General features: G+C 43.5%; 2 gene segments (V, D, J or C); one reads left to right on the top strand and one right to left on the bottom strand.

The window, feature by feature from the left end:
• Positions 1–863: 863 nt before the first annotated feature.
• Positions 864–1,354, bottom strand: LOC115579280 (Ig kappa chain V region 3381-like). The segment is given in 2 exon segments: positions 864–1,195; positions 1,303–1,354. Coding segments are annotated over 2 exon segments (384 nt in total).
• Positions 1,355–1,919: 565 nt separating this feature from the next.
• Positions 1,920–4,456, top strand: LOC115579279 (Ig kappa-b4 chain C region-like; the record flags this gene model as incomplete). The annotated part of the segment is given in 2 exon segments: positions 1,920–2,073; positions 4,125–4,456. Coding segments are annotated over 2 exon segments (486 nt in total), but the record flags the coding sequence as incomplete, so codon positions are not given.
• Between the last annotated feature and the right edge of the window lie 8,159 nt (positions 4,457–12,615).

Genomic DNA, 12,615 nt, shown 5'->3' with positions numbered 1-12,615 from the left:
ATTTGTCACACACTATCTGCTGCTAGCAGATGGAGAGTGATGGCAGGTTAACAAGGGGGATGCTTTTTGGTAATTTTGCTAACAAGAGGGACGGTAACAGGCTTTTAGAGATGGGCTGGTATTTCTACATTATTCTGTCCAATGAGGGTATTTGCTCGTATCTAGCTTGAATCCTCTTGTTTTCAAACTACTCATCTTTGCTTCGTCAGTTCTTTTACATCATAAGTGTAGAAGAATCTGCACTTCTGTATAAGTTATACTAAATGATACATCTATGAAATTGAGATGAGTAATCCAAATCTACAAAGTGTAGATCAGCATCATCATATGGTTGAATTTACTGCTCTCCAGGTCAGAGCTGAAAATTAGTTGCTGCTGGCTAAACTGATATATCACGAGCAGGACACTGCTGTCCAAACTTTATTCAGGATGCTGCTGACCATTAGCCATGTGTGGGAAAAGCCTTCACATCAGGAGCAGGGAAGAAAATCATTAATGGTAGACTGTTAGTTGTCGTTGTGTGCCATGCTTCTTATTAAATTCTGTCTCTAAGTTTCTGGTTCAATCTTTGTTTGTTTAACTGGGTCCTGTTTCATTTGTTTCATGGTGAGAAGCTGTGATGGAGGAATTACCTGGTTTTCTGCCAAAAAGAAGTTTATCATTGAACTTCTACTGATACAGTTTTAATGATGGTTAAAGCATCAATGGAGGAAATTATTAATCTGCTTGATAAAACTGTGTGTGTGTGTGTGTGTGTGTGTGTCCTCAGTGAAGTGTATCAGTCTCTGCAGTAGCTTCCAGCTGCAGTAGTCATTTCAGTTTCTGTTCAGTCTGACTGAGGGAGGTTTTTGTACGACGGTTTTTCACTGTGTGAACACATGCTGACTGTTGGGATAGTGAAAACTCTGACAGTAGTAAACTGCTGCATCTTCAGCCTGAACTCCACTGATGGTCAGAGTGAAGGCAGAGTTTGATCCACTGCCTGTAAAACGACCTGGAATCCCTGATGCTCGAGTGCTAGCAGTGTAAATGAGAAGTTTAGGAGTTCCTCCATCTCTCTGTTGGTACCAGGCTAAATAGTGGTTACTGTTGTAAACATAAACATCCTGACTGGTCCTACAGTTGATGGTGACGGAGCCTCCCAGAGCAGAGCTCACTGCTCCAGGCTGAGTCACTGTGATCTGACCTCTGGACTCTGAGGACACAGAGACAAAAACATAAAGCAGCATCATGGTTTTGTGGGCTTCATTTCAGAGGGACGGATGTTGATAGAGGAGAGGAGTTTGATTCTCTGGACTTTACCTGTGAAGCAGCAGCAGAGGAGAGTCCAGATGAGGACGCAGATCAAAGTCATGTTTTTGATGAGGAGGATTTCTGTGTCTTCTGTTGTCATGAAGGACAGCTGTCAGTCATCCAGTGTTCAACTCTCAGGACTATAAACTCTCCCAGAGCACTGGAGCATGGTGCTGCTGATGCAAAGTGGCTCTCTATGGAAATGCTCTGACTGACTCCAACAGGGACTTGGATTACTCTCATCATGCTGGTTATCAATGGATCAATCACTGGATCAGATTATTGATTAGGAATGTGTCAGAGCTCATTTGTATGTGTCTTTCGTTTGAGGTTGATGGTCAACTTTTCTTCAGAGTATTTTGTGACTCTTTGTTGATAGAATATTTGTAAATTAGTGTTTTTTTCAAATCATAATCTACAATGAACATTTTTCTGATAATTAGTTACAATTAGCTGGAGTTATTGAAAAGCTCTTATTTTGAAATGTTTGAATTAATTTACTTTTAAAGACAAATTAATTTTGCTTGTAGAAGTTTGACATCCCACAATAAAAAGGTTAAATACATATTCATCCATTTAGAGTCTGTGTTTAACACTTAAACCATTATAATCAACCACTATAACATAAACTGGGTAAACTGGGAACGTGTTTGTTGAGTGTGTTTGTGTCAAAGTCAGAGAGCCGTGTCTCTCTACAGTCAGAGGTTTTTGTACGGCGGCTCAATGAGTTTGTATCAGTGTGGTACACGTTCGGTGGTGGAACCAGACTGGATGTTGGAAGTAAGTCAAATGTTTCTATGTTTTTATTATTTCAGGCACTATTTTATTTTCCCTTCATATTACAAGCAAAATAGTCATTTTTTCAAATTAGTGATTAATTTTTTCACAAATATTTGTTATCAGGAGAAAAAGTTTGCTTCAGAAATATGTATCTAAAGACTTATTGCCATGAATATAAAATATTAAGACAGTAAAAAAAAAATATTATTTACAACTTTAATAGTAAAGTTGCATCTTGAGGGCTTGTAGGTTTAGTTCAGTGTGTCAAAGTCAGAGAGCCGTGTCTCTCTACAGTCAGAGGTTTTTGTACGGCGGCTCAATGAGTTTGTATCACTGTGGTGGACTTTTGGTGGAGGAACCAGACTGGATGTTGGAAGTAAGTTTCTGCACAAATCCCTCCTAAAATACTGTGATTTCATCTTAATATCATGTTTTGGATGTTTGAGGCAGATAAATATATCTTGTTTTAATTTCGACACTTTTAGTCTTCATGTTTTAATTCTCCTCCTTTATCATGGAGGCTAACTCAGAGCAGCTTTACTAAACATTTCTTTAATTTTTTACCGGGTCGTGTCACCTGCAAAAGTTTTCTGACGACTCGGCTGTTGTTGGGTGTATAAGTGAGGGACAGGAGGAGGAGTACAGGGCACTGGTGGACAACTTTGTGGAGTGGACTGGACAGAATCACCTGCGGCTGAACATCAGCAAGACCAGAGGGATGGTGAGAGAGTTCAGGAAGAAAAGGAAGACGGCTTTCCAACCTCTGTGCATTCTGGGAAAGGATGTGGAGGCGGTGGAGGATTACAAGTACCTGGGTGTTACCATCAACCACAGACTGGACTGGAGATCTAACACTGAAGCTGTTTACAAGAAGGGGATGAGCAGACTTTACTTCCTGAGGAAGCTGAGATCCTTCAACGTGTGCAGCAAGATGTTGGAGATCTTTTATCAGTCTGTGGTGGCCAGTGTACTTTTCTTTGCTGTGGTTTGTTGGGGAAGCAGCATTGGAGCCAGCGACACCAACAGACTCAACAAACTGATCAGGAAGGCTGGCTCTGTGATTGGCTGCAAACAGGACACTCTGGAGGCTGTGGTGGAGAGGAGGACACTGAAAAAACTGTTATCCATCATGGATAATCCTCTCCACCCTCTCCAACTCACACTGGTCAGACAGCGGAGCACCTTCTCCGGAAGGCTGCTTCAGCTTCGCTGTCGTAGCAATAGATACAAGAAATCTTTCCTGCCACAATCCATCACTTTATACAACAACTCTCTCACCTCTGCCTGACAGAGAACTCTGGTCTCTCTACTGTTTTGTTGTATATATTATTACTGTTATAGTATATTTTGCATATTTTGTTTTGTTGTATATATTATTATTGTTTACTGTTTATAGCACACTGTGCACTGTATATATACACTATGTATATATTGGATTCTATTTATGTATGAAATGTTTTATTTGCGGACCCACTACTGCTGTAACAAAATAATTTCCCAGTCTGGGATCATTAAAGTAATTCTATCTATCTATCTATCTATTTAAACATTCCTGTCAAAGTGACATTTAAACAGCCTGAAGTGTAGAAAAGATAAAACTGTAAACCTGTTTTACAAATGTTTTGTAAGAGGAGATGTAATTCTTCACCTCAATGACAGCAGTGTTCAAAACGCTCCTCTTGTCCAACATTTGATTGCGGTTGGTTCATTTTCTGTATTTGTGTATGTGTCCACTGAATATTTTAAAGTCACATATAGTTCAGGTTTTGTCTGATTGTAATCAGGAAGTTTGATGTCTTTTATTTCCAGTGTAGTTTGATATATTTCAGCTCATTCTGTTTGATGATTCTCTCTGTGCTGATATGCATGAGAGGCTTCTTAAAGGGAAGTGAAACAATGTGTGAGTGAGTGACTGGTGGAGCAGAAACACCATCTGACAGAAACTCCTTAAAGGACTAAATCAACTCTCACACAGTGAAGGTGTCCCAGTGTCTGCTGGTTGATTGACAGCAGTGTGGTCCCTGTCCTCTAAGCTGATTGGTGTCTCCTAGGTGATGTCCGTCCCACCCTGACGGTGCTGCCCCCCTCCAGTGAGGAGCTGCAGCAGGGGAAGGCCACGCTCATGTGTCTGGCCAACAAGGGCTTCCCCTCAGACTGGAGTCTGTCCTGGAAGGTGGACGGCAGCAGCAGCAGCAGCAGCAGCTGGGAGCAGAGCAGGAGCCCCGGGGTGCTGGAGAAGGACGGCCGCTACAGCTGGAGCAGCACCCTGAGGCTCCCTGCAGACCAGTGGAGGAAGGTGGGCTCTGTGACCTGTGAGGCCACCCAGGGCTCCCAGACTCCAGTCTCAGAGACACTGAGGAGAGACCAGTGTTCCCAGTCCTGACCTGACTCACTGGGACTCTGCTGCTGGTTTTACTCTCATACTGCTCTCAGCTCTCTCTCTGTTCTCTCTTTCTCTCAACATGTTTCAACATTAATGTCTTCTTGCTTCTGTTTCAACATTTTACAACAATAAAGATTTCATTACCTTTGTAGGAACATGTCCCTTTTTAAACATCTTTTATATCACAGGAGACGCGATCTTCAGGTCCACACAGACCCCCTCTGATCCACTTTCTCTGACACCCTAATGGCCTGACTCTCTTCCTCCCCCTCCCTCCATTCACACTCTGATGGTGGGTTAAACAACATGTGCTGGGCAATAAACATTTCTTGTGATAAGGGACTGCTGGCTGAGTTCACAAAGGGGGGTTGCCAGACCCCAAAGGATTACCGCTGAGAGTGGGAAGACGACCATTTGTCACCTTAAGTTCCCTCTTACCTGACTTATATAGGGTCTATGCTAACAGGACACTGGACATTCGAGACTCAGAAAGGTCTCCTTTTACATCTGGATTTTGTCCACTTTGACGGGCTGTTGATAATTCAGGGCGCAGTGGTCACTGAGAAAAACAAGGTCCCAATTTGTTATACCAGACTTGTCATCAACAGATACCCTCCACATCTGGTACGAGCCATCAAAGTGCCACACGTGTGAATTATGACACTCAACCCAGCCCGAGTCTTTCTGCATTCCAAACAGGAGAAAGGAAGAGCCTTGATTTCTGTCTTAATGCTAAAAGGGTATTTAATGTAATCTCATCTTTTACAGGACAAAATATCCTTACTCAGCTGGATGATAACCCAAACATACTTTTTCCCCCTGTTTTCTAAGTTCAAGGAAACTACAGTTAGTAAATTCAGGTTTAATCTCTGAAAGTGTGATGGAGCCACAGCTCCACCTAGTGGTAAGTCCGGATATAGTTAAGAGGAGAGTTTCTGACACAAATGGACTTTATATTTGTACTTATAAATATGATTACCTACCTCCAACATATATTCTTGTACCGAAAGTTAAGCGAACCTTTTCGAAATGTTTTTAAGCCATCAGTGCTGCTAAAATCGTATGCAATTGTGTGGGGGTCTTGTTATAACCAATGACTCCCCTTTTTACTTTATTAGGCAATTCCTGTCATGTTCTTTTCATGTTTATGTAACAAAGGTTGATGTAAAGACCATGGTGGATTTAGGTGAATAAGTCGATCGTGATCTTGAGACGTTACAGCGTTAATTATATTTCCTTAAGTAATAAGTTCGCAATATCAGCTGTAATATGAGCCGTGACGTCACCGGAGGAAGTGACGTGACAGTCCGCCCTCAATTCTGCCTTCAGCGTAAGTGTTAAAAGAGCAGACTTCACGTCACTCTCTGCTTCTTCTTCTTTTTCGTAACCCTACCTGTTTAATCTTTTCTACAACGCGTTTACACTTATAATTCTCAAACTTAATCTCCGTACTTTGCTTTGTTCGCGCCTCCGGACTTTTTCTCCGGAGATTTGAGTTGCTCCCAGAACTCTTACCAAGAAACGCGCAGTTATTTTGAATATAACTTCTTTCCAAAATCAAAGCGAGAACGAGATTAATCCTTTTTGTATTCTTTTATATCGCCAAGTATTGCAACTCAGTAAGCCAGAAAAGCTATTTTTGTTTTTGTATTAAGTAACTAAGACGGACTCGCCAGGCCAGCGTTTCTTTCCCCGTTATTTTTGTACAAAGACCTAATCGATATATGTTCGGAGCTCCGCAATATCAGCTCAAGAAAGAGACTCTGACCAGAACTCGTGATTATTACAAGTCGGTGCAGTTAACTGCTCAAGAAGCCGTGAAGAAATCCACAGCCTAGAGGAGAAAGAGCATCCAATCGTCTCCGACCGCCTCCAGCGCACACAAGCAAGAACACTGCTGGGCCAGGAGCTGTCCTCAGGTGAACCGAGACGGCATCGCTCTCCAGCGGCTCTGAAACCGCCGCCGCCTCCCTGCACAGAGACGAAGCTTCTCCCGGCCGTCCAGAGTCCGGGATCCCGCTCTTCGAATAAAAGTAGGCTAAACATTTACACGACAAGAGTCACACTCGAATGAGATCAGAGTTGGTGTTTGTGGAAGCTTCGAATATATATAGATATATCTCACAAATTCAAAGACCTCGCCATATCGCCTCAATAGAATAAACATTAATTCGTAGTGATAAATTACCGGTTACTTACACTAAAACCCACCATCGTTTAGAATTCATCTTGTCCTCATTTTATTTCACAATTTCTGTTAATATTGTCACATATTTGAATTTTTATTTCACATCCTTTATTCTGCATTTATTTAGTAAATAAACATATTTAACCGCATGTCGTTGTCTGTGCTCTTTTAATTTGAGGTGGGAAACCGACGGTATAGTGGAAAGAATTCATGACTTCAGAATAGGAGCAAATTGAAATTCAACAGATCAATTCGAGACTGATCTTTTGTGTTCAAGCCAAACTTGGACAGTTAATATTCTGGCTAGTTCCCTCCGAGCTAGTCGCACAGAGAATCATCGGAGGTGGTGCCCCGTCTAAAGTACAATTGATTACCAGCAATTAATTAACCCTTTTTATCAAAGTAGTGTCTCCTACATATTTATATGGTGCCCCGTGTGAGGCCACCTAAAACCACGTTTTCCCACATTAAATGAATGTGCACAGATAAAACATTGGTTGTAATAATCAGAACCCAGGCTGTTTAATGCCACTTGACGGTGTACTGAGTGATTTAATGCGATACTTGACCATATATTCTTAACTGCATATGTAACCTGAATTGTGTGTGAGCATAAAACTCCGCGGAGCCGTGATTGTGCTGTTCGAAACGAAATTAATGTGCACGGATGCTGAGTCATTCGTGAGTGATTAAGAGCTCTCCAACATCGCTGCATGTTGGAATTAACCAGAATCTGCTGGTAAACAGATCAGTGAATTGAAAGACTGACCAAAGCAGCCGCGCGCTATTGTTTGTCTGGATGCTGGTAACCAGATCCATGACCTTTTTGCATGCATAAGTGTCGCTGTACACTTGAATTGAACCGGTTGGGCGAGATCCAGTGGCTGCGCGACGACAGCATTGGACGATCGTTCCTGAAGTTTTATTAATATCCGCTGCGCGCCGACAGGGACATTAATGGACTCAGACCCTCGCGTTCCCTAAAAAACTTGGAGTTGCTAACCAAGTGGGGAACAGCTGTATTATCAGTGAGAGGTTGTGCGTAAAGGTATCACTCTGTGTAGTGTAATACCAAAATTGTTGGCTGTGGCAACAATCCTGTCAGGAAGACAGTGTGTTTTGGCTGATAAAAGAGAGGCGCAGAGACCCTCTACCAGCCAAACTGTGAAATCCAAAGTAAGTGGATAAACTGCTTGTTGCTAGGTAAAAGTTACCAAAGTTGTTTGAAAAACTACTTGTGAAATGCAAGTGCTTGTGGCCGCCGCGCCCAAAGGCTGCCATTGTGTGGAAGAGTGAAATTCTGCCGCTACTGCTGTTGCTGCTGTTACTGCAATTTGTGCATGCAAGTGTTCTCCTCAGAGACCAGAACACAGTGAATCAGACTCCTCTGCCCTGAGGGGAGTATATCAGTGGGAGGAGCTAAAGAGCCCGCCTCCTAACTTCTTTTATTGTTGCGCGACTCACCCAAGAAGTAACGATAAGCGCCCCCTGTTGCTCAACCTGGGTAAATCACCCTAAATTGTGAAAACAGCGCCCTCTGCTGTTTAAAAGGGACGAAGCGTCCTAAATTGTGAAAACAGCGCCCTCTGTTGTTTAAAAGGGACGAAGCGTCCTAAATTGTGAAAATAGCGCCTCTGCTGTTTAAAAGAGCAAAGCGTCCCAAGTTGCGAGAATAACGCCATCTGCTGTTGGAACTGTAGGAAGACATCTCAATGTGTGAATAACTCTCTCTGTGCTTGACTCCCTGGAAACAAATTCTATCTTTATCACTAATGAAAGATTGTGATGACAACAAATACATTTAATTAATCTGTTTTGAGGATTGACTTGGTTAATGGGACTGTGATTTTTAGTTTAACTGGCTAAACTCTTAAACATTAACTTGGTAAACTGAAGTATTAAGGCCTTTGTTACTGCCATACTTACTACAAGTGAATCCACAAGGAAATCAAATAATTAAATTGGAATTTACTCATTGGATAACCCTGACCTAAATTTGATTAAACCTTAATTTCTTTGAAATCCTCGAAATTTGATTTTGACATATGCTCCACGTATGCCAGTCCAACAATTAAGGTGTTAACTAATATCAAAGTAGCTTTACAGTCAGATTAAATACTTTAGCTTGTGTGTTAAAACACCGGCTTTCAGACTTTTAAACTTTAGACCCCACCGTTTGAACTTCGAATTAAATAGCCAAGCAAGCTCCACTCTTTATTAAAAACAATTCAAATTAAAGGCTCAGATCAGATAAATAAAATAAACAACTTGCATAAAATTGAATTGGGATCTGAATTGAAATTTTAAATTAACATTTTAAATTAAACAATTTATTAATTTTTTTAAATTTGAATTAAAAAAAAAAAAAAAAATTTCCAAAATTTTTAATTTTTTTTAATTTTTTTAAATTTCTTTTTTTGAATTTTTGGTTTTGAATTCTAGAATTTTTTTTTTTGTTGTAAAAAGCCTAGGCTAAACCATGGCAGGAACTGACGACCCCAAAGCTGGGGGCTCAAAGGGTGCTTTAAACAGCTTGGAGGCTGTAATAAGAGAACTCACTTCAGACCTGCTACCCGATTATGCAGACATGGTCCGAAAAACCGACACTAGTGAGCTACCAGGGATGATGGATGCCCTTTTATGTCAGGCTCTAACTGAAGAGCTCAAAGGAAAAAACAAAGAGAAAATGATGGGGAGCTTGCTTGTAGTGATGTTGGCACAGCAGAAACACAGCGACCAACTGTTACAACAAGCATCAATTGAAATAGACACCAGGAGAACAAAAAACAAAGCCCTTAAGAAGCAATGTGAGGAGATCAAGGAATCCTTAACTAAAGCAAATGAGGCCTTAAACAAATCAGATGAATCTTTAAAACAAACAAAAGAGACCCTAGATAAGGCCGATGGCCACATTAGCCAGGTGGAGTCCCAACTAAAAGCACAAGGGGATGAGTATGCTAAACTACAGGACGAACACGCAGACCTAAAACAAGTCCTCAGCGCTCAAGGAGCGGAGCTCGATAAAACCGAATATGAGCTCACAGTAACGACCCAACGTGCTGACCATATTAGCCGCGAACTTGAAAGCGCAACAGAGCAAATTGAGGACCTGAAGCTTAAGCTTCAAGTCTGGGAGAAAGCCAGAGAAAATGAAAATCAATTCCGTCACGACGCAAACAGAGAGCTAAGAGAAACTAGAGAGCAGCTCCATGACCTCCAACTCGATAAAAGAGAGAAAGAAAGAGAGCTTGATAAAGTAAAAAGGGAACTAGAACATTCCCTTGAGTATAACTCATTTTCAAAGGCGCCCGCCAGGGCCCACGCGAGTGAAGAAGCCAAAGGAAACAGGTATGACAGGGGCGCCCAACTAGACCTGTCTCTAGGAGCTATGTCACCAATAGATCCCGGTGCTCGCACTCGGACCGATAGGGATCTGGGTGACCGAGGCAAAAGGTCTTCTTCCCCTCAGCCACTCTCTGTCTCAAGAGTGCATCACTCTCGAGCCCCTTCCGACAGGGATCTAGACAAAATCGCACGAAACATAACCCGTTATGAACCCAAAGCAGGCGGTAAAAATGATACCAAAGCGTATCTAGAAGACATTGAGTTCTATCTGGGAAGATTCCCAGATGCCACCGTCGACGACAGACTTTATCTAATTAGAGGGACCTCTAGTCAGAAAGTCAATAAATTCATCGACCGACAGACCCCCCCGTGTCAAAAACAATTATGAGATCCTCAGTAAGGCACTGATAGATGAGTTTAAGAGCTATACGATAAAAACAGGCCTAACTGCTGCTTTGACTGTCAAGCAGGGGAGGCAAGAATCCCCTCAAGAGTACTATGAGAGACTCCACGAAGCCTATTTCGGGCCCAAGAATGAGACAGAGATGGAGGAGGAGCTGCACTTTAAGTCATTGTTCGTGCAAAACCTCCATCCCTCAACTAGTCACCATCTAGGTGTCATGGCCTGCCCCGAGACCCTCACTAGCCGACAACTACGTGAGATGGCTACGAAAGGTTTCAATAAACAAAGACAGGCTCTAGTCAAAACCCCTGAAACAAACATCTTAAGCGTGTCCTCCAAAGGCCCGCCGTTGGAGTTAGAAGGAGCACCAAATGCCGAACCACCCGAGTCCGCCGCAACCTCCTCTAAATTTCCCAAACCTCCAATAGATCGAGGATACTCCCGATCCGATTCAGATCAGAGACAACCCGCAAAAGCCCCGGTTTGCCGGTCACGACCACCCAAGAGGTGGATCAAATTACCGCTTCTCCGACTCTCGTGACACACGGCGTCCTTTTAACCAGTGGAAGGGCAATCGGAGTTATAACAACAGAGAGCCTGACAGGCGCGAACCTCGAAATTATGGTTTTAATGAAACTCGACACCAGAACCCCTCCGATAGGAAAGAAATCGGGAAAAGCGGTCATGTCAACAGTAGGCCAGACCGATCTGGCATAAACAAAGAAGACGTAGACGCGATTCGGAGAGTGATCGAACAGGTGCGCAAAGAGGACAAGGAGAAAGCTGACCTCTTCTCAGTGGTTACTCGCATAACAGCCCCTGAGGAGTCAGCTCCCTCCCCTCCAGAAACCTCCTCCTGCCAACCCAACGTGGGGGTGGAGGAGGAGGGGGGTCATGATCTTGATGAACCTGAGCCCGCATTGTCCCCTGACCCGAGTCCAGGGGTCCAGAATGACACCCCGGAACAACCGGGCCAGGGGCATAAAGACTCCACCTCTAGTGCAGTCCTAGTGGTCCAACTAAACGCAAACGAGACTCCTCCCACTAAAGGTCCGCCAATTTTTCCAGGGAGAGCCACCTTTCCACCACTTTCTGGGTAACCTCAAGGAAAAGGGGGTCGCACATAAATTTTACCTTTCTGCCACGCTCGAAAACGAACTTGAACATGAAGCGCTCCTCGACACGGGGTGCAGATGTGACCCTGATGTCACCAGGACTCTTCAATAAGCTAAGAGCGCTAGCACACCAAGCCAACCGGGACTTGAAGCTACAGCAGTGCTCGCTTGAAATCCAACCCTACTCACCCACAGGTACCACATTGACAACTCGGGCAGTGATTAATTTCACTATTGGACCAATGAATCTCGTACACCCCGTGTATGTGTCTCCTTTTGACTCAATCCCCTCTTCTAATAGGTAAAGACCTTCTCAACCGATTTGAGCCGCTCATTGACTTTAAACGCTTGAAAATTTGGGCCCAGGTTCGCGAACCTCTTCCCATTGACGCTCCTTGGGTTATTAAAGCCCAATGCTACAGGCTGGACGCAAATGCCGCGGGCCCCCGAGGCTCTATCGGGCCAGCGATTAACGGCAGAGGCCAGCAAAGCGACAGAGACAAACAAAAAGGGTCAAACATCCTTGATGTGGCCCCGAAGAGAAGCTTTGGCTTCCCGAGATAACTTCTTGTGCTCCTTGGCAGACTCATCTGCAATGCACGACGTCTGCCCACAGGTCGTAGGCGGCATTAAGCTTGAGGACGCCCACATCGATGATGTGGTCCTGGCCCTCTGGGCCGAAAAATCGGCCATCAGCCGGAAGTTGTACGAGACATTGATGCAAAATGACCCAAACATTTGCTTTGTACATAAAACTTTCCGCTTCCCTTCAGACCCAGTACCACAGTCAACCTGGATGGCTGAGGGTGTCTGCGCACTAAAGGTGCAGTGGAACCAAAGAAGTCTGACACATCTCTTTCTGGTCATTCCTGATCTGGCCACATCAAGTCTATGTCGGATATGCGATGTTCTCGCAAGACTGGACGTTCAAGTGGACATGGTCAATAACGTCTTATGGTCACTGATAATAACCCAAGACGCCGGCCCCCGCTCCTTCTTTGGACAACATGAGGTCAGGGCAAAACTATCCCAGAAGTTTGCCAAGCCATCAATGAAACATCATATGACGGTTCGGCCAAAACCACGAATGTGGCCATACGCTTAAACA

The sequence above is a fragment of the Sparus aurata genome, chromosome 3 (assembly GCF_900880675.1).
Source record: "Sparus aurata chromosome 3, fSpaAur1.1, whole genome shotgun sequence".
NCBI classification, from domain to species: domain Eukaryota; kingdom Metazoa; phylum Chordata; class Actinopteri; order Spariformes; family Sparidae; genus Sparus; species Sparus aurata.
This window is presented reverse-complemented; position numbering and strand designations above follow the sequence as displayed.